The sequence below is a fragment of the Mandrillus leucophaeus genome, unplaced genomic scaffold (genome assembly GCF_000951045.1).
Source record: "Mandrillus leucophaeus isolate KB7577 unplaced genomic scaffold, Mleu.le_1.0 Scaffold56, whole genome shotgun sequence".
Classification (NCBI taxonomy): Eukaryota; Metazoa; Chordata; class Mammalia; order Primates; family Cercopithecidae; genus Mandrillus; species Mandrillus leucophaeus.
The window spans coordinates 90,469-113,140 of record NW_012106030.1 but is presented as its reverse complement, the minus strand read 5'-3'; the positions used below and the strand labels follow the sequence as shown (position 1 = coordinate 113,140).

The 22,672-nt window shown below is 39.3% G+C and overlaps 1 protein-coding gene across 1 annotated transcript in view; it reads right to left on the bottom strand.

Annotated features, from left to right (window-relative positions):
• The window catches only part of RNF144B (ring finger protein 144B), an 81,685-nt gene that overhangs the window by 47,440 nt on the left and 11,573 nt on the right, over nucleotides 1-22,672 (bottom strand). The window contains exon 2 of the mRNA XM_011998161.1: nucleotides 19,932-20,132. Within this exon, the coding sequence (XP_011853551.1) occupies nucleotides 19,932-20,096 (165 nt within the window). The 5' untranslated portion in view covers nucleotides 20,097-20,132. The remainder of the gene's footprint in view (nucleotides 1-19,931; nucleotides 20,133-22,672) is intronic.

The window sequence follows — 22,672 nt, the reverse complement described above, 5'->3', positions numbered from 1 at the left end:
TTCTCAATCTTCTGCATTTTCCTCAACTCAACTTTTAAATGCTGGAATTTCAGGAAAGGACCTAAACTCTCTTCTTTCTACACTTTCTTCCTGGGTCACTTCATTCGCTATATAGAACCAATTGTGCTAGTCCACTGCCTATTTGCTCTCAGGAGAACATATTCCAAAAGGCCAGTGGTTCCCTAGCAGAGAGCAGTGCCCCCAAAGAAAATGATCTAAGCCTGGTATGTTTTTATAGACAAGAAACACTGGAAGATATGGGACACTACTGGGAAGAGTATCCTTAATAAAAAGCCACAGGCAGGAGGAGGAGGGGTGGATGGACAGAGGATAAGGAACTTCAAAGATAACATCCGCTGCCTTACTATTCAACTACCTTACTGACAATGTTTCTCAGACTTGAATATTCATCCAAGTTATTCGAGGATCCCATCAAAAATGCAGATTCGGATTCAGTGGATCTTGGGTGGGGTCTGAGGTTTTTCCCTCCTTGTAAGTTCCCAGGTCACGTTGGTGCCGCTGGCACACAAACCGCACTTGTAAGTACCAAGACCCAAGTCAAAGATTCTCCACATCAGCTGTTTCATAGAATTATCTGGGGAGGTTTCCAGAAGTCCAATGCCCAGGCCATACCACAGACCAATTAATTCAGACTCTCTAAGAGAATGATCCAAGTGTCGGTTTATATTATATATATATAGTATTATTATATATAATATATAATTATATACCTTATATATGTCATGTATGTTTTATTGAGATATAATTCAGATACCTATAATTGAGATAAAATTCACGTACCCATACAATGCACCCATCTAAAGTGTACAATTCAGTATTTTTAGTATATTCACAGTGTACACCTATCACCAAATTTGATTTTAGAACATTTCATAATCCCAAAAGAAACACTGTGCCCATTAGTACACGCTCCCAATTTCTTCCCCAGATCCTCCATGCACAGCCCTAGGCAACCACCATCCAACTTTCTGTATGTATAGATTTTCTTACTCTCTACATTTCATAGAAATAGAAAGATACAATGTGTGGTCCTTTATCAATGGCTTCACTTAGCATAATATTTTCAAGATTCATACATGTTGTAGCATGTATTGGTACTTCATTTATTTTATTGCTGAATAGTATACCATTGTGTGAATATACCACATTTTGTTTATACTTTCATCAGTTGATGGACATTTGGGTTGTTTCCAGTTGAGTGGCATTATGAATTATGCTGCTATGAGCAAGTTTTCATGTGGACATACATTTTCATTTCTCTTGGATATATACCTAGGAGTAGTTATGGTATATGGTAACTCTATCTTTGCCTTTCGAGGAACTGCTAGACGATTTTCCAAAGCAATTGTATCATTTTCCATTCCCACCAGCAGTGTATGAGAGTTTGGACTTCTTTAAATTCTCACCAACACCTGTTATTTTCTGTCTTTTTTATTACAGCCATCTTAATGTGAAGTCGAATATCATCGTGGTTTTGATTTGCACTGCCCTGTTGGCTAGTGATTTTGAGCATCTTTTCATGTGCTTATTGGTAATTTCTACATCATCTCTGAAGAAGCCTCTACTTAGAACTATCTATACTTTCATCCATTTGTAACTGAGTTATTTGTGCTTTTATTACTGAGTTGTAAGAATTCTTTATATAGTCTAGCTGTATCCCTTATGAGATATGATTTGCAAATATTTCCTCCCATTCTGTGAGTTATCTTTTAACTTTCTTGATGATGTCCATTGAAGCATAAAGGTCTTTAATTTTGACAAAGTCCAATTTATCTTTTTCTTTTGTTGCTTAAACTTTTGGTGTCACATCTAAGAATGTGTTACCTAACCCAAGATAATGAAATTTTTTCTTTTTCCTATGTTCTCTTCTTCTAAGAGTTTTATAGATTTAGCTGTTATATTTAGGTGTATGGTCCACTTTTGTTAATGTTTGCCTGTGGTATGAGGAAGATCACAGACATCTTAATTATTTTTTTGCAAACAGATATCCAGTTGTCCAGCACCATTTGTTGAAAAACATTTCTTTCCTCCTTGAATTGTCTTGGCACCCTTGTTGAAAATCAACTGACAAAAAGTAAGATTTATTTATTTATTTCGGGACTCTCAAATCTATTCCATTTATCTATCTGTCCAGCCTCATGACAGTATCACAATGTTTTGATTACTGTCACTCTGTCATCAGTTTCGAAATTAGGAAGAGAGCTCTCCAACTCTGTTCTTTTTCCGGATTGTTTCACTATTCTAGGTTGCTCAAACTTCCACAGGAATTTTAGGATAAGCCTAGAATTTAGTTGGCATTTTTATGAGAGGTGTGTTGAATCTATAAATTCATTTGGGGAGTACTGCCACCTTAATGTCTTCCAATCCATGAAGATGGGATATCTTTTATTTAGTCTTTTAAAATTTCTTTCAAGAGTATTTTGCAGTTTTCAGAGAATTTTGTACTTTGTTAAATTTATCCCTATTTTATTCCTTTTGATATTGTAAATAGAATTATTTTCTTATTAATGCAATTATATTATTTCTTACTAGTATAAGGAAATACAATTGATTTTGTGCATTGATCTTATATTCTGCCACCTTGTTGAACTGTTATCAATATTTTTAAACTATTGAAGTGATTCCCATTTGCAACCAACTCTAAGCACCACTAGTTCAGTACCATCCATGCCCTCCATTCTAATCAGGAAAGATACTTTTATGTCCCTCATCACTATTTTCTACCCAACCTCTCCATGGAGAATACATGCATTCAGCTAGTTCCAAAAGAAACAGCAAAGGAAGCTTAAGGGGGAAATTATATATGCAAAAATTTAAAACTCTGATTGAGAGCCTTTAAATACTTTAGCCCAAAATAGTGCCGTTACTTTTTCTGGAAGAGATTACTAAGATCCACCTTGTAAGTTTGAGAACAGTCATTCAATATGGGAGATTAAATCTGGACTCCCATCAAAAGTACCTCCAGTTCCCACCAACCAAGAGTGATCAAACGCATCTATCTTTATCTCAAGTGATCATGAAATATCTAAATTAAGAAACTCCATGACAGAAATAGCTCTGAAGAGAAACCCATTGGAAATGCTGCAGCCCGGTCCAGGCTTCACAAAAAAAGCCAAATAAATTTGCTAAAATGGAAGAACATTCCAATCAGAGCAGTGAACCGACATTAGCGTTGGAAAAATCTGCTTCCAACTTGAGTAATTCAATCACTTGTCCGCTAACCTTTCAGAGGAGTTTTCTTTTGTCCCATTTGTGCTGCCTTTCTTAACAGAAGGAGGCCTCACTTTTTATACTAGTCTCAAAGAGATCCCTCTGGCCTAGGTGCTATCTTATGACACAGTATGCTCAGAAAAGCAACTGACCATTTCAGGAGAAAGAAAACAAGAAGACTTGCCAAGTTTACATCCTTCTACTTCCTCCAAAGAAACATTAGCCTTCAGAACTGTAAGCCCTCAGCTGACACCAAAGCCTTAGCACACAGACCCAGCACAGGCAGTGAGAATAAGCATACCACGGATTCAGCATAGCCAGATTCCACTTAATTCATTTGCCACTTCATTCTTCCTCCTACTGTTAAGAGTCTCTGCTTGAACTGTTAGCATTTCTGAATCTCTAAAAGGTGCACTTAAGGTCTCAGCAACACAGAAAAACAAAACAAAACAAAAAAACCTCAAGTTAGTAAAGGTTCAAGAAACCCCTTCGACCATGAGGTATGGCTATGCTGGTCACCTGAATAAAATATAACCATTCAACCCAATCTAAGCAAACACACTGAGTACTCACATTCCACTAGAGAATGTCGAATGAATATTAAACTACACCACACAAAGGACAGCAGGCTAAATAGACAGAGAGATGTGTGATAAAGCAAGCAAAAAGTTAATGTTAGAATCCGCTATGATTTCAATGATGGTGTCCCCTTCAAAATTTATGTTAAAACTGAACCCCCATGGGAGGTGATTAAGTCACAAAGACCCCACGCTCGTGAATGGAATTAGCACCCTTATAAAAGGGCTCAAGGTTAAAGGGAGTGCTCTCTTGCCCTTCCATCTCTTCTGTCATGTGAAGACACAGAATTTCTCCCCTCCAGAGAAAGCAACAGTAAGGCGCCATCTTGGAAGCAGAGAGCATCCCTCACCAGACACCAATCCTGCCAGCACCTTGATCTTGGACTTTCTAGCCTTCAGAACTACGAGAAGTGGATTTCTGTTGTTTATAAATTACCCAGTCTCACATATTTTGTTATATCAACACAAAAGGACTTAGGTAGAGCCTAAGAGATAGTTGGTATACGGTCAGCCGCCCATCCTCAGATTTCACATCCACATCGTGGATTCAACCAACCACAGATAGAAAATATATTTTTAAAAACACAATAAGAAATACACAAAAAATACAGTAGAAAAACCATTTATATGGATTTACATTGTATTAGATATTGTAAGTTACCTAGAGATGATTTAAAGTATATGGGAGGATGTACACAGGTTACATGCAACTACTACACCATTCTTTATGAGAGACTTGAGCATTCATGAATTTGGGTATCTTTGGGGTGGGCAGTAGGAAGGGGCTTGGAACCAATATCCTGAAGATACCAAGGGATAACTCTATAGGTATTTGTGGTAAAAATCTTTTATCTTGTTTTATAACAAACTGTTGTATATATTTTTTCATATTTTTAAAAGTTTTTGTTCTTTTTCACCTTCAAGAATAGAAACAGGATGTTGTACAATTTTTTAAAACTAAAAGCAAAAGATAAAATTTATACCATTCATCAAACCTCAGATTTTAATACTGCTTAAAAGCAGAAATCCTATATTTTAAATAAAATCTGTCTCAGTATTTAAACCAAAGTTTGAATAAATTATAATGAAATAATGTCTTAATTAAAGCTAATCATAAATATATATATACCTACTATGTATCTATATAAATTATAACATTTTTAAATAAAACTAGTGGTAGCAATATTAATAACTATGTGAATATTTGAAATTTTAAAAGAATATTAACATTGTATAAGTGACAGAATAAAGCTAACTCATCACCAGCACTTTTTTCTACAGGATATAACCTACAAAGCTAGCATGCAAAATAGCTCATATTAATGACCCAAAAGTTGGGAAAGAGTGACGCTTTACAGTTTCCTCAAGAAGATATTGTTTCCATACATGGAATGACAGGAACAAGGGACATCAGTTAAGAATAGACTTAACCCTTAAACTTCCTCTTTAGCTACATTACAAAAGAGAATCTCTTAGCTTTAAGAAAACTGAACTCTGAAAAAGTAGAAAAGATTTCGAATAGGTTGGTTATTCGAAATCTCATTTTATTCAAAATTATTTTGAAATAATTATATGCAATAAGTCCCTAGCAAAATTAGAATCTTTCTAATTATAATTTACATTGCATCAAGACTGCGACTATTCCTTATCTCATAATATTCCCCTGAGGATTTATCCTGCAAAACCTGGAATTTTTTTTAAACATTTTCTAAAAAGCGAGTTTTTAGAAGTCAAGGGGCTTCATATTGAGTGGGCTTTTCATATTAAATGCTATAATTTGAACCAGTCTTCCTTTTCTGAAGGTTATCAATACCGTAAACCATAAGATAAAGTTTTTCAAAAGCTAGACGTAATTCCATATTAAAACAATCTTTAATTAACACACTACCTAGAGAAAGCAGATGTTAAGCTATAATTTTTTTTTTCCATTTGCAGAAAAGTTCTCTGTGCTCTGCAGTAACCCATGCATTAAACACCCTCAACACAGAGGAATCACTTGGAAACAACCGTCAGACTGAGGTCCTCTTAAAAACACCAGTAACTTCCAGACACAATGCGCCTGGAGGGTGGGAGAACATCAGTCATTGAGGCAGAAGGCCTGGCCTCGAACCTTGACTTCAGTTTCAACATCTGAAAATATGCTAAATGCACTGGGAACTTCCAGTTGTGTAAATCAGACCTCTGAATGTCTCGGCCTTGGTTTCCTCAAATAACTTACCCGAAATCACACAGTGGAAAGTTCACAGAACACTCCCGTTCATGCTCAATTTCTAATCTGAGGCCATGGCCACCACTATATTCTGATTACATACTTTCTGTTCTCCAAAAAACTCCTTGGATTTTTTAAACCAGTAGTTCTTTACATTTGTTTTGTACTGACTAAACCTTTATGTATATAAAATCAGTAGCCAGCTGTCAATTTTGCATTATATAGGACATTGTCAAGCTTTAGACATTTCAGGTTAAGATCACAAAAGCCTTATATGAGCTTTCATCCATTTTCATGCTAACAAAAAAAAATTTAGGGACCACATACTATGTGCTAGGCCATATATTATATATTTACACAGAGGTTGTTTTTATTTCCTCCAAATGAAGCTATGATGCAGGAATTAACATTATAGATCCTGGGTAAGTTATTTAACTCTGAATTGGTTTCTTTATCTGTAAACTGGAAGAGTAAATGGGGAAAAAAATAGTACCCTTGCATATGACATATTATATGAAAGGTACTCAAATGCCCTTGCTTTTCCTGCCTTAATTTTTTTTAAACAGATGAATAAACTGAGGTTTAAGCAGATTGAAAAAACACCCTACATTCATGTAGTACATACCTCACACATATTTTCCAGAAGAGTCAAACCAAAAAGACCTCCTTACTGTGGGTGGGAAACGATTCAAAACCACCCAGGCTTTCAGTTAACACAGAGCCATGTATTACCTTGGAAATGAGGCACCGTGTCTCACCTGATTCCAAGGGGTACACTGCATATCTGGAATCCACATAGATAAGCCTGATATAACCAGTCTTTAATGAACTGAAATATACAGACGGGATTTTAAAAAACTGAATTTTCTAGTTAACTCACCACCCTTTTTCAACTTGCCTAAATGTTTTAAACCTCCTTTTCCTACTTAGTAACATTTTGTCACTGGACATGAATTTCTTTTTTGTGATGAGGCATCTCCCACAGTCTGAACACCAATATTTTTTCATTCCTTCATGTCTTCTATGTGTAATATACTTTTCTAGATATGGCCCATTTTTTTCTAACTTGATTACTATTAATACCAACGTATAAAATCAGTTGCAACTATACTGGCACTGAACATACTGTATGTTTTTTAAAGATGGATTCATGAGATGAGCTTCTCTTATAACAATTTGCTTCCTCCTAAAAAGAGGAAGTATGGATTAAACAATGAGATATGTTCTTTTCACATACCAGATTAGAGAAGGTGAAAAGTTTGAAAATACCCAGTGTCAAAAGAGAGGCCTCTGTTCCTGCTCGGTGGGTGGAGTTGCTAAGCTGGTGCAACAGTTTGGAATAGTAATTTGGTAACACATATTGATTTAAAATGTACATCTATTTTGGTTAGGCAATTCTATTTCTAAAAAGTTATCCTAAGGACAGGTATTTTCACATTTATATAAGTTAAAAAAATTTATTCGTAATAGCAAAAATTGGAAACAACCCTAAAATCCATTACTTAGGAGGGGCCCAGTTAAATAAATTTTCATACAACCATATCATAGAACACTATACAATACTTAAAAAGGAAGGTTGGTCTGTATATTTTTGCACAGAAACTTGTCCACAATGTACTATGTTTGTAAAACTCAAGTTAAAGAAAAGTATCCGTAGGTAAAGATCCCATTTCTCTAATTAAGTGATGTGCATAAGTACACAGGGAAAGAATCTAGAAGAAAGTACAGGTGGACCAGGCACGGTGGCTCACGTCTGCAATCCCAGCACTTTGGGAGGCTGAGGCGGGCAGATCACCAGAGGTCAGGAGTTCAAGACCAGCCTGGCCAATCCCCTTTCTACTAAAAATACAAAATTTAGCTGGGCGTGGTGGCGCATGCTTGTAATCCCAGCTACTTGGGAGGCTGAGGCAGAAGAATCACTTGAACCCAGGAGGCAGTGGTTACAATGAGCCGAGATCACACCACTGTACTCCAGCCTGAGTGACAGAGCAAAACTCCGTCTCAAAAAAAAAAAAAAAAAAAAAAAGTATAGGTGAGTCATCATGCACACACTTTTTGAGGTTTTTGGTTTATTTTTAAATTAGCATGCGTTACATTTATAATTAAAAATTATCTTCAATTTAAAAAACCGAGAGAGCCCTGAAACATGATATTTTGTACTTTCGGGGTCCTATTTCTTCTGTGAGTACTAGCCATGACTTTTAAAAATGCACTTTCACTGGGCACAGTGGCTCACGTCCGTAATCCCAGCACTTTGGGAGGCCGAGGCGGGCGGATCACGAGGTTAGGAGATCAAGACCATCCTAGCTAACATGGTGAAACCCCATCTCTACTAAAAAATACAAAAATTCCCCGGGCGTGGTGGCGGGCACCTGTAGTCCCAGCTACTCAGGAGGCTGAGGCAGGAGAATTGCTTGAACCCGGCTGGCAGAGGTTGCAGTGAACCGAGATCACGCCACTGCACTCCAGCCTGGCAACAGAATGAGACTCTGTCTCAAAAAAAAGAAAAAAAAAAAAAAAGAAAAGAAATCTGACAGTATCCCAAAAGGATAGGAAAAAAGAGAAATTGGGGCATAAAAATAATTTAAATACTCCAGACATCAAAACTGCGGTCTGCCGTACACATGTATCCTAAGGTGATAAGGACGTTGTTGTCTGAGCTCTGTTTCAGCCTGCCACAGTTCCCTCCTCCTGCTCTGGTCTTGTCCACTTTCAGTCCATTCTCTATCCTGTACCGACGCTATTCTCCCTATCTCACTCCCAAACAAAGCCTTCCAGTGGCTCCATAATGTTTTTTGAACACAGCATACCAGGCCCTCCATCTGGTCTCTTCTTGCCTCTCTGGCCTCCTGCCTGAGCACACCCACACTTCCAACAACGTGTCCCAGGAACATCTTCCGGGTTGGTTCCTCAGCAGGTCACTCTTTTCCCTGGAGCACTGTTCTCACCCACAGCCCCATCAACAATGCCATCAAGCAATCCCTATTATCTTTCAGTCTCAGCTGTTAGGAAACCTAAGACCTCTCGGAGTCTCCTGTATGCTTTATTATAACACACTGTACTTCCCTTATCAGAGGGTCTACTGCCCACATAACAGCAGGGCTGGTTATGTCTGATGATTGCCACTTGCTCCACAATTAACACCATGCCTGGCACACACTAGTACCAAATGGATCAGCAGAGCCTGGAAAAAGGTGGAATATTGGAATAAGAGTGCAACTTCAAAAGAATAAATACATAAACTTTGGTGACTTAGTGGCGACAGCGGAAAAGTTCTCTCATCAGAAACCAACTTTTGCCTGTTCTCTGGTCATCATTTGCATGTTTGGCCAGCCCATTACATTCTGATATGTGGTTTGAAGAATTAAACTTCAGCAAAGGCATGCTTAAGGGGCGAAAAAGTCTACACAACATACAAGCCCAGATCACTGAACTACCTTTTCATAACTTTCTTTGTAAAAAAGAAATAAAATCCTGTTCCACATTATAACATCACTCCTTTTCCTGATACCAAGCCTAAAGTACTTGTGAAGCCTATGATCAAAGTAAAAAATGTTATGTAGGCCGGGGCACACTGGCTCATGCCTGTAATCCTATCACTTTGGGAGGACATGGCGGGCACGTCACTTGAGGTCAGGAGATCACGACCAGCTTGGCCAACATGGTGAAACCCCATCTCTACTAAAAATACAAAAATGAGCCAGCGTGGTGGCACCTGCCTGTAATCCCAGCTCCTCAGGAGGCTGGGGCAGGAGAACTGCATGAACCCAGGAGGCAGAGGTTGCAGTGAGTCAAGATCATGCCATTGCACTCCAGCCTGGGGGACAAGAGCAAAACTCCATCTCAAAAAAAAAAAAAAAAAAAAAAGTTATGCAAGTGAAGCTTGTCCCAAAGGAATTCTGTCAACCCAAGAGGGTGGGGGAGGGCATAAGTTACTATTTCTTAATAGACCTATGGCAAGAAGGTAAAATATATTAAAGTATGTTCAAAGAGATCTACCCAGAAAAAGAAGAGTTTTCCAGGGTCTTTTTTTTTTTTTCTTTTTTTGAGAGTCTCACTCAGGTGCCCACGCTGGAGTGCGAGTGCTGTGGCAAGATCTCAGCTCACTGCAACCTCCACTTCCCGGGTTCAAGCACTTCTTGTGCCTCAGCCTCCCAAATAGCTGGGAGCCACCGTGCCTGGCAAATTTTTGTATTTTTAGTAGAGACAGGGTCTCACCATGTTGGCCAGGCTGGTCTCGAATTCCTGGCCTCAAGTGATCCGCCCGCCTCGGCTTCCCAAAGTGCATGAGCCACCACACCTGGCCAAACTTTCCAGTTTCTACATAGATTTGTGTAAATATCCTAATAAAGCAGGAATGTAACACACTTAAGGAATATATCATACTTTGTTAGTTAACTTAGAGGCAATGGGATGAAAGGCAGACCCTGTAAAAGTCATGAAATGCTTATTTTGCAGAGGAAAAAAGGAAACACTTTTCTGGACTATATAGGTAGAGGCATTACCAGAAGAAAAATAATAATTCACAGATTTGTGTCTTCAACTGTGTTCCCTAGAAATTGATTCAGGGATGGAGAATTCCATTGAGAAGATTTACAGGGTATACTTTCACCAAAGTCATGCCTATAATGAAGTAAGGCGAATACAAGTGGGCAGAGGGAGATCCTAACCCGCCATGCAGCTGCAGCCAGGGCCTCATCTGGTCCTACAATCCAACAGGGTACTCTGAAGGTAGGAAGGGCCCTTCGCAGCTGCACCTCATTAAGCTGAAAGGGAAAGACCTTTATATCCCTGTAGCAATCAGTCATTGTTCCATAAGCTAGTCCCTGGGAAATGGGAGGATAGAAACATTGCCCTGAATAGGGATCCAAGTGAATGCCACAGTTTCCACGACAGTCATGTTTCCATCCAAAATGGAGTAAGATCATGCTAATTTGGTTACAGGACCTAACTGTAAAAGATAAATGCATATTAAAATAGTAACTAGTAAGATGAATGATGTATCTTCCTTAGCAAACTGAAACCTCCCATAGGAAAATAATTTGGCTGGTTAAAGTAATTGAGGATTCTCAGCTTAAAGAAGAGAAAATGATGAAGAAAAAGAAATCATGGTTTTAGAAAAATCCCAGGCTGGGTGCAGTGGCTCACACCTGTAATCCCAGCACTTTGGGAGGCCAAGGCAGGAGGATCACTTGAGGTCATGCGTTTGAGACCAGGCTGGCCAACATGGTGAAACCCCATCTCTACTAAAAGTACAAAAATCAGCCAGGCATGGTGGCAGGCACCTATAATCCCAGCTACTCAGGAGGCTGAGGCAGGAGAATCACTTGAACCCAAGAGGCAAAGGTCACAGTGAGCTGAGATTGCACCACTGCACTCCAGCCTGGGCAACAAAATGAGACTCTGAAAAATAAAAGAGGCCAGGCGCGGTGGCTCAAGCCTGTAATCCCAGCACTTTGGGACGCTGAGACGGGCGGATCACGAGGTCAGGAGATCGAGACCATCCTGGCTAACACGGTGAAACCCCGTCTCTACTAAAAAAATACAAAAAACTAGCCGGGTGAGGTGGCGGGCGCCTGTAGTCCCAGCTACTCAGGAGGCTGAGGCAGGAGAATGGCGTGAACCCGGGAGGTGGAGCTTGCAGTGAGCTGAGATCCGGCCACTGCACTCCAGCCTGGCAACAGAGTGAGACTCTGTCTCAAAAAAAAAAAGAAAAGAAAAAAGAAAGAACTAAAAAGAAAAATTTCAAACCAAGCCACCATTTTCACAAATGAGGAAATTCTAGAGAAATAATTTAATTCAAGTCATAAAGTTATTGACAGAATTGGAACTAGAGGCAGGCCTAATTATCTCACTACTAGAGATAGCTCACTATTTCCTACATTGGACTGAGCACTATAGGAGAATTTTTCATGAGTCAGCTGACGTTCACCCTCTAAAAAAAAAGATAACCTTCATTCAAATAATATGAAGCTAGTGAGTAAAATTAGATTTCAACCAGGAATAGTAAAATTATTCTAACCAATTTTATTTTAGAGAGTGGAAGTAACACTAACAGTTAGAATTTACATAGAAACCAGTTTCAAATGAATGTAGAGCAAAAGATGGTTTCAATTTAGAAATTTCCAATAATTGAATAGTCAGTACTATGGTATGGCCCAATCCTGGAAATTATCAGTCAAAAGCTAGATGACCACACTAAAAAGAGTAGAGCTATACATGCTAGTTGTATTCTGGCACTGTACTAAGTAATTTATCTAGATTATCTACTGTCATCTTCTGTATAATCTTATGAGATGATTTCTTTTCCCTATATTATATTAAAGAAAATGACCCAATAGACTGCCCAAAGACATTACCAGCTTCCAGGCCACTATCATCTCTGGCCTGGATTATTATGTTTGCCTTCTAAGTAGTCTTCTTGCTTTCACCCTGGCTCCTGTAGTGTATTCTCTATGCATAAAGGTTAATTTTGTGTGTTAAACTGGCCACAGGATGCCTCCTATATGCCTCATTTCTGGGCATGTGTGTGTGAGTGTTTCTGGATAAGATCAGTGAGACAGCTTGGCTCTGTGTCCCCACCCAAATCTCATCTTGAATTATAATCCCCAGGTGTTGAGGGAGGGACCTGGTGGGAGGTGACTGGATTATAGGGGCAGTATTCCCCATGCTGTTCCCATGATAGTGAATTCTCACGAGATCTGGTTGTTTGATAAGTGTGGTGCTCTCTTTCTCGCCTGCTACTGTGTAAGATGTGGCTGCTTCCCCTTCCGCCACGATTGTAAGTTTCCTGAGGCCTCCCCATGAACTATGAGTCAATTAAACCTCCTTCCTTTATAGATCTCAGGTATTCTTTATAGCAGTGTGAAAACAGACTAATACAATCAGCACTTGCATCAGTAAACTGAGTAAAGCAGTTTACCCTCCCCATTGTGAGCAGGCATCATCCAATCCATTAAGAGCCTAAAAAGAACAAAAAGAGGAAAGAATTCATCTCCCTGCCTGAATGCCTGAGCTGGGACATCAGTTTTCTCCTGCCCTCGGACTGGGACTTATACCATTGGCTCTCCTAGTTCTCAAGCCTTCAAACTTGGACTAGAAATACACCACTGGTTCTCCTGGGTCTCCAGCTTGCAGAGAGCAGATTACAGGACTTAGCCTTCATCTCCTACTACTCCCCCTAAACACACACACACACACACACACACACACTTCTCCAGCCACACCAGCCTCTTTGATACACCAAGCACACTCCCAACTTAAGACCTCCATACTGCTTTCCTCTGGTGACAACCCTCTTCTCCCAGATATTTTTATGGCTTGTTCCCCATTTCCTTCAGGTCTCTGCTCAAATAATACCTTATCACTGAGACTTCCCTGATCATCTAACAAAGTAGAAGCCCCCTTCCCCACAGCACTCCCGACCCCCTCACCCTATTTTTCCATAGTACATACCATTACCTGATTTCTGTATTTACTTGTTAGCATCTATGTCACATACTAAAAGTTGAGTTATTTGAAAACCAGGGCTTAATCTGATTGTTCACCACTATATTCAAACCATCAGAACTATGTAAGACACAGCAAATATTTGTTGAATAAATGAAGCCTAAGCTACCAAACTCGAGACCCATTCTCTTAAATGCCAAACCATACTGGCATCCCAGTAAAGGACTTCTTTCATTAGGAGGGTGGGGGAACTAGAAGATCTAAGGTCACTTCCAATTCTAGGACTATGATGCTATGACAAAGACATTAGGGCCTTAATAGTATGGTTTTCTTCTGCTGTTCTTTCCTCTCTTGCCACATTTTACTACTTTCCTTGAATAAGTAAGTGGTAAGCATTAGGCATGGATGAGATCATAGGTCCAGGAAGCCAGCTCCTCCTTGAGTCATCTCTAATCCATTTCTCATGCTGTTACTGTTTGCTCTTTTTCCACAGATGCCATCTGACCCTGCAGTGGCTCTGTTGTCAGTGGAAAAATATAGTGCCAATAAAATTGGCATTGTATACCTATGACTTGACCGATAAATACAAAAGTCACCATAGTATTGTCATTAAATCTCTTAATAGATATAAGCAGTGAGTATATTGAAGTTATTTCACAAACAAAGATAAATTCACTGCTAACCACCCCAAGCAAAGCTAAGGGAAAGCATAAAACTAACCTTGTGCTGGGCATGGTGGCTCACGCCTATAATCCCAGAACTTTGGGAGGCTGAGGCAGGCGGATCAAGAGGTCAGGAGTTCAAGACCAGCCTGACCTACATGGTGAAACCCTGGCTCTACTAAAAATACAAAAAAAAATTAGCCAGGCATGGTGGCACATGCCTGTAATCCCAGCTACTCCAGAGGCTGAGGCAGGAGAACCACTTGAACACGGGAGGCGGAGGTCACAGTGAGCCAAGATCGCACCACTGCACTCCAGCCTGGGCAACAGAGCGAGACTCCGTCTCAAAAATAATAATAATTAAAAAAAGAAAGAAAAAAAGTAACCTTGCAAGCAAGCATATTTGGGTACCAGAAACTAACAGAATAATACAGTGCTTTGAACTGGCAGAATTTACTTCAGCCCATTTAATAGTAGTAGAAGACATGGGAATCTGGAACTGGAGAATTTAAAAGCTTTGGGAAAGGTTGGCAGGTCTCATGACCAGAAGAGGGGACAGAAAATCGTTCTGTGACATTGGCCTTGAGTAAGATCCCTCATTATTTCTGGTGGTTCCAGAGAGTTCTCAATACCAGGTACTTAAAATGATACTAGACTAACATAGCAAGCCAACAAGTAATTATATTATTATGTTATTGGAAGTAAGCAAGTTCTTAAATATATGGTACTTTGAAACATCCTTTCATCTGAATCTTTTATACCCACCAGAAATGTGCTCATCTATTTACTGTCAAAGCGGTATTGACGCTTTTTTCCCCTATAAGTCCTAATTCTAGATATTTAGTTTAAATATTTCAAAGCCACACTTTGAACAAATCCAAAAGAGACATTTCTCTCTATCTTAACTGCTAATCTCTGGGTATCTCAGAATACTAGTGAGGTTGTAATTACGCATATAATCACTTTTTTATTAAAGGCTAGTGAGGAAGCCAGTTAAATTATTATAGGCTTTCCCTTCTCTGAAATCTTTTTGAAGAACGTAACAGCTCAGCACACTGATGGATCTTAGGAAATAAAGGTAGGTATTCTCAACGCCTCCCTCCCTCCATCTTACAGGCAAAGAAACCAAGGTCTAGAGAAGGCAAACAACTTGCCTCAAATCATACACCATCAAATGACAAAGCCTGAACTTCAGCCTGGGTCTTCTCATCTCCTTATCTGCATTCTAACACACTATGGTATACTGCAAAGGAGAAACAGAGGTGGAAACAGGAAAGTGGCATTCCTTTCTCCTAGTGTAGATAACAGTTAGAACCCAGGAAAGATCCACCATGGATTCATGCTTCATTTGAAAGTTACCAAACTGTGTGTGCACATACACATTGCAAATCCTCCCAAATGGTAGATGTCTCTGCTATGGTTTGGATATGGTTTGTGTGTCCCCACCAAAATTCACATTGAAATTTGATCTCCAATGTGGTAGTGTTGGGAGGTGGGTCCTAGTTGGGGAATGGCTTGGTGCCACTCTCTGGGTAGTGACTGAGTTCGTGCTCTGCTGGGAATGAATTAGTTCTTGAGGGAATGAATTCTTAATAGTTCCTGCCAGAGTGAGTTGTTACAAAGCCAGGATGGCCCTTGGGTTTTGTCTCTTTGCACATGTCCACTTTCCCTTTGACCTTCTCTGCTGTGTTTTGACCTAGCATGAGACCCTCACCAGAAGCCAAGTAAATGCCAGCACCATGCTTCTCTAACTTCCCACCTGCAAAACTGTGAGCTAAATCAATCTCTTTTCTTTATAAATTACCTAGCCTCTGTATTCTGTTATAGTAACACAAAATGGACCAAGACAGTCTCCCAAACCAACTCTGGGCTTTTCTTAAAGGTCACCCGACAGGCCCCAAGGGAAAGAAGGGCTTGGTCTAAAATGTTTTATATTTCCTCTCACTTTTTAAACATTGGAAAATCCATTTGGCTCCAAGAAATGAATAGTAAAAGAAGTTCTAACTACCTAGAGCCAATAGAACGTAATGGAAAAAAGGCAAGAATATGGCCGGACTTTATTTTCTTTTTGCTTAGCACATCCTGTATTTAATCTGAAAGGTAAATAGGCCATGCCCAACATACCGACTCTTTTCAGGTGAAATTATCTAGGTTATAAAAACAAGCAACAACTGTGTTTTCACTATTCCTTAATTCACGGCTGACAGAAATCACTTCTAAAATAAATCAGAAGCAAATATTGTACATAAGGGAGCAAACCCACAAATTTCCATTACTTTGATAACTGACTTGTGAATTTATTTCGCTTGAATTAACATGGTGTGGCATTATCTGAAAGAACGTGTTGCAAACCCAGAAAAGGAAAGTTAGAATTGTCATATTTGGGTTATTTAAATATACAGGCAAAAGAGAGGAAGGGAGAGACAGATACTCTTTCCATGTCATTAATAGACAAACATCCCTGAGATATTTAACCTTCAAAATAGAACAAGTAATTATGCTACATCTTTTTTTCTGTAACCCCAAGACATCAACCTCTTTGGTTCTGTAATACAACTCATGTTCTATGACGTCAGTCATGCCAGTAAGAACTATGCCCCATTTTTCCTGTATATGCAGCTTCTCTTACTTTATATTACACTTTATTCTCCATATTAAAGCTGAGCAAATAGTCTAGCAGAAACCATCTTCACAGCTAGAACATCCTTTAACAAGAACCTAGATAATATTGATGGTTTATTTGAAACAACATCTACCACATTCCTTTCCCTGGATGTTATTTAAATCAAGAATCACCTACATGAAATAATTTAAAGCAGTGTTCTTCAGAGCATCGGTTGTGGGCAATAGGTGTTCCACTCAAAAGGGTGGCAGGGTCAAATGGATATGCTTCATCCTAGAAGCTAAGCAAGATCCCCCTGCTTTCTCTCTAACTACAAGATTTCACAGAGCCTCTAAAACGCAAATGTGCCTTACATCCCTCCAAGAAAGGAACAGAAGAACATTGTAGTTTCCAAGCTAATTTGACTGTGGAACATTTCATTCAAGGATATCTCTGTTTCCCAGAGCTGGTGGTCCATGGAACACACTTGGGGTGGGGGCATCCATTTAAAGGCCAGGTCTCTCTAAAGATAAGGAAATAACTGATTAACATTCAATGGTCAAGTCAAATATTCCACATCTGTCCCTCTGCATACCCAGAGTATACTGCCCCCTCTTTGGAGCACTGTGAAGGATCCTAGCACCTTCATTTTACGCATGAAAAATCAGAGGCCCAAAGAGATTTATCATGTGCCCAATTACACAGCTGAGTTAGGGTACAGCTGGAATTGGAGTGTGGCAATCCTGGAAAAAAAAAACAAAAAAAGCTAGGCTCGCAGCAAAATGGCCAGGGATGCCTCTTACAGAAGACAGAACAATGACAGAATGCTGTTAAAGCTTTATTAAATCCAAGAAAATATACCAGTATAGATCCTTTTGTAGTTCATAAGCGTGATGATTGGTTTCTCACAGTCACGTAAGATATGCAAAACCTTGTTACACAGTAAGTACATTATCCATCTAACATGAAAAGAAAAAATACACACATTACATATACCAGTATATACCAGCGTAACATCAAATCTAGCAGGAAGATCATTACATGTGGATACTCCCTGGGGCAGGGGGGTGGTTCTCAGTAAAGCCATTTTAAATATATGGTAGGCACAAGCAATTGGGAGATGTCATCCAATCCTATTTAAAAGTAGAAGTCAGTAGTATGTGGCATATTAAAAAGTTACAAATTTCTTTTTAGTCTCAAAAACACAAAACATTTGACACTGTAATACAGATGCAAAATAAAGTCTGGGAAGTATAAGATACATTTTAAGTCATTTTTTAAAAAAGCAGAAATAAATCTCTAACCAAAAGAAAGTTAGAGTAGTATTTCAGGCGAGTCTGATTCAAATTACAATTTTACAGACGCTAAGGTAATCATACATTGCTTACTATTGTGGCAGCTCACAGGTAATAGGGTAACAGGATGCCAGGGAAAGTTAATGTTTCTAGGTGCAAAAAGATCCAAAATTGAGGGATACCAAAAATATTAAGCCATTTGACTTTCTGCTTTTGAGCACTCCCTAACAATGAGGAAGTGTGAATCTAGATGACTGAAGAAGCTAATGGCACTAACTCCTACCCTCAAATTGCTTAAAGAGAAATAAGAAGCAGCAATGCTGTTTTGAATCAGGAACTAAAATCTATTGAAACAATAACAGGACAGGGTTAGCTCCCTGTGAAGATGAAATACAACCTTCACCGTGTATTATTTCCCCAATGTTGATGCACACACTTAAATTCTGCACTATTAAATGTCATAGCAAAAATTGAATTCTTTTAAAACAGCAGTAACCCTCAGCAAAATATGTGCATCCTGGTTTTCACCAAATGTTGTTTCTGACTCATTTGTTTCAAGGATTAGCAAGGGTTAGAAAGTCAGAGAAATAATTGTTTTGAAGGACAGCCTTCAGAAACAAAGCAAGACCAAAGGAAACTGAAGTTGCTCTCAGACGACAAGGCCATTTCCTCACTTCTTATAAAGCAACACACACTAACAACAAGAGGAAGGAGAAGCCGCACAAACATTACTCCTCAGCAAAGCCCACTTCTGACCCCCCTACCTAAAACAGCAACATCCTCTCAGCCCTGAACTCCTACATAATGTTCTTGGATAGAATGTAAGCTCCTAAAAGCAAGAAACTTCGCTGGGTTTTGTTTCCTTAACTGATAAATCCCAGTGCCTAGAACCAGTCCTGGGACATAGTTCCTGCTCAATAGGTATTTGTCGATTAAATGAACAATGCTAGTCTCTGTCATCACTGAATCCTACAGGAACTCAGTCTGTTTCCTATCTTCATACCTTAACCAACCAACCTTCGAGGAAAAGCGGCAGTAAAGGTCACAGGTGTCGATACCAGGTGTCACACTAAAAGAGATAAAGCCCACTTCTGCAGGTCTATAGGGCTCTCATTAAGTGGAATAAGAAGCATTCAGCATATTGTGAAAATAGAATAAAAGAAGCTATGACAAAGTACAATTTATACCTTGTGCGTTGTAGAAGATGAACAAGTATATGAATGAAAATTCAGTACATAAATTATTACCTGACTTCTCTTATCATTTAAAATACCTGGTGAGTTTCTTATAGGTGGTAGTTAACTACAGCATGTTAATTTTTTTTTTTTTTTTTGAGACAGAGTCTCGCTCTGTCGCCCAGGCTGGAGTGCAGTGGTGTGATCTTGGCTCACTGCAAGCTCCACCTCCCGGGTTCATGCCATTCTCCTGCCTCAGCCTCCTGAGTAGCTGGGACTACAGGCACCCACCACCACGCCCGGCTAATTTTTTTGTGTTTTTAGTAGAGACGGGGTTTCACCGTGTTAGCCAGGATGGTCTCGATCTTCTGACCTTGTGATCCGCCCGCCTCGGCCTCCCAAAGTGCTGGGATTACAGGTGTGAGGCACCACGCCCAGCCACCATGTTAAAATTTTTCTATTCTATTCCATAGTTTGAACCTTAACAGAAAGACTATTTATTCAACCAATAATTAAATTTCAAACATACATTATACTTAGCTAAAACAAGTAAACCCAGGATTTACCATTTAAGATACTATTTGGAAATAGATTCAAAGATGAAATGCTTTCCAAAGCAGGATCATATTGTAGCAAACTTTGGCTTCTCAGTAAACTGCAGAAATATATCCTACTTTTATAATTTTTCCCTTTGTATTTTCTCATAGTGAAAGCATCAAGGAAAACTTACAGCTGTGCAAAAGATGCACCGGCATTCCTGGAGTGTGGTCATCTTGTCCACAGACTGCTCGCACAGGCAGAGTTTGCAAGTGATGAGGGGGGCCGGAGCCAGATCTCCAGGAGCGGGATTTTCAGCAGTCATGGCGAGATAGTGGAGCCTACCAGCTGAGCCCATCAGCCTGTCTTCAGCGTTCTTCTGTCTCCTCAATCCCTATAGAAAGGTCCAAAGCAGAAAATATTATATGGATTGATAAAGCTATTGCTTAGCCAACACATCTGGAGGTCAGTTGATCAAATTCTCACCCTCAGTTATCCCAAAATTTACAGCTAATGCACTTCTGGGAACCACGGGCTAGAGAGCAGTTCGCCTACCTCAGCAAGGTGTCCCTGAAGTCCTGAAATTTAAGCTGACTTCACTGTCCTGATTCATATCATATGAGCTATGGAAATTAAAAGATCACTAAGGTGGGGTGAGAATGGGGAGATGTTGGTCAAGCTTACAAAGTTTCATTTAGATGAGATGAATAAGTTCTGGGAAGCTCTCATACAACATGGTGACCAGAGTTAGTAATAATACACTGTAATGGCCGAGAGATTTTAAATGATCTCACCACACATACACACACAAAACAATGTGAAGTGATGATGTTCATTAGCTTGATTTAAGCATTTCACAATGTATACATATAGCAAAACATCACACTGTATACTGCAAATGTAACTTGTCAATTATACCTTAATAAAGGTGGGCGGCGGGAAATATCACTATGAGCAAACCTATTTAGGAGTTGCATCACTACAATCAATTCAACAGACTCAAAAAGTACTTAAAAATAGAATGTCATTCAAAAAGTTAAACAAAGAGGTAACATATGATCCAGCAATTCCACTTCTGGGTATATATCCAAAAGAACTGAAAGCAAGGTCTCAAAGAGATATTCGTACACCCATGTTCATAGCAACATTATTCATAATAGCCAAACAGTGGAGGTGACCCAAGTGTCTATCAACAGAAGAATGAGGCTGGGCGCAGTGGCTCACGCCTGTAATCCCAACACTGTGGGAGGCTGAGGCAGGTGGATCACTTGAGGTCAAGAGTTCAAGACCAGCCTGGCCAACATGGTGAAACCTTGTCTCTACTAAAAATACAAAATTTAAAAAAATACAAAAATACAAAATTAGCCAGACACAGTGGCACATCTGTAATCCCAGCTACTCAGGAAGCTGAGGTGGGAGAATCACTTGAACCCAGGAGGCAGAGGTTGCAGTGAGTCAAGATTGTGCCACCGCCCTCCAGCCTGGGTGACAGAATGAAACTTCATCTCAAAAAATAAAAAATTAAAAAGACAGAAGAACAAACAAAATGTGGTATATATACATACATACAATGAAATAAAAGGAAATAAAATTCTGACACATGCTACAACATGGATGAACCTTGAAGACATTGCCTAACTGAAATAAACCAGACAGAAAATCAAATATTATATGATTCCACTTAAATGAGGTACCTAGAGTAGTCAAATTCTGAGAGACAAAAAGTAGAATAGAGATTATCGGGGACCAGTAGGAGGGGGAAATGAAGAGTTACTGTTTGTGGGGTTTTCCTCCTAGAGACAGGGTCTCTCTCTGTTGCCCAGGCTCGAGTGCAGTGGAACAATCATAGCTCACTGCAGCCTCGAACTCCTGGGCTGACATGACCCTCCCGACTCCACCTCCCGAGTCAGGGTACTCTTCCTCACCTGGCATGTTCAATGGGTACAGAGTTTCTGCTTGAGGTGATGAAATAATTGTTTTCCTCATTTTATAGATTAATTGTGGTACTGAGAAGTTAGGTAATCTGCCAGAGTTCTCAGAGCTTGTACATGGCAGAGCAGAATACAATCCTCAACCTTCTGAGGCCACCAAGCCCAGTGCCAGATCCATTACACCAGAGCTGCCTTACGTGGATATCACATGAACAGATGAAGTAGGGAAAGAAAGGAGGAAGGGGGATAGAAAGAGGAAAAGAGAGTTGGAAGTCCATGACTACAGTTATCCTTAAGGTCAAAGCTGTACAGGAACAGAATTTGTCTCTACACATGGCATGACTATGGGAAAATATATCTTTAGATGAAAAATAAAAACTGCTGGCAAAGTTCCTCTACTAGATTGTTTTTATTCTGAATCTTTAACAGAGACTAAATAATTGTGAAAATAATTTCTCTACATATTCATATTTCATATCACATCAGGAAATTTCATGTTCTGATTAAACAAAAGCAAAATCCTATAGTTCTTACTATTTTTAAAGAGTGGCCAATTCTAATAAATTCTACCATAGAAATAATTGCAAATATACCTCCCCCTACAAGAACCAAGCTCTTTTCCTCTTAATTTTCGGACAAAAGAAATTACATGTAATCATTTGCTACCTAGTCCCACAACAGCTTAAGTCTCAATATGTAAGTACAAAAGTACTAAAACAAGTAGGGGAAAATCAAGTTCGATTAGATGGAAAGGAAAAAAAAATAAATGAGATATTTGCTTGTCAATCTGTCCACATTTACTTTCTTAATGTCATACCAGAAAGTCAACAATTACTAATTCTAGCAACCTGAAGCATTTAAGGTTTTTCACCTACTCCCAGCACTCAGTACCAGAAAACCTGATTCAAAATAATTAAATAGGAAGCTAACTAATGGTTAGTTTCCATGTGGAAGGCATGGTTTTTTCTCAGCAAAGGCCTGATAAAGTTCAAGACACCGCGTT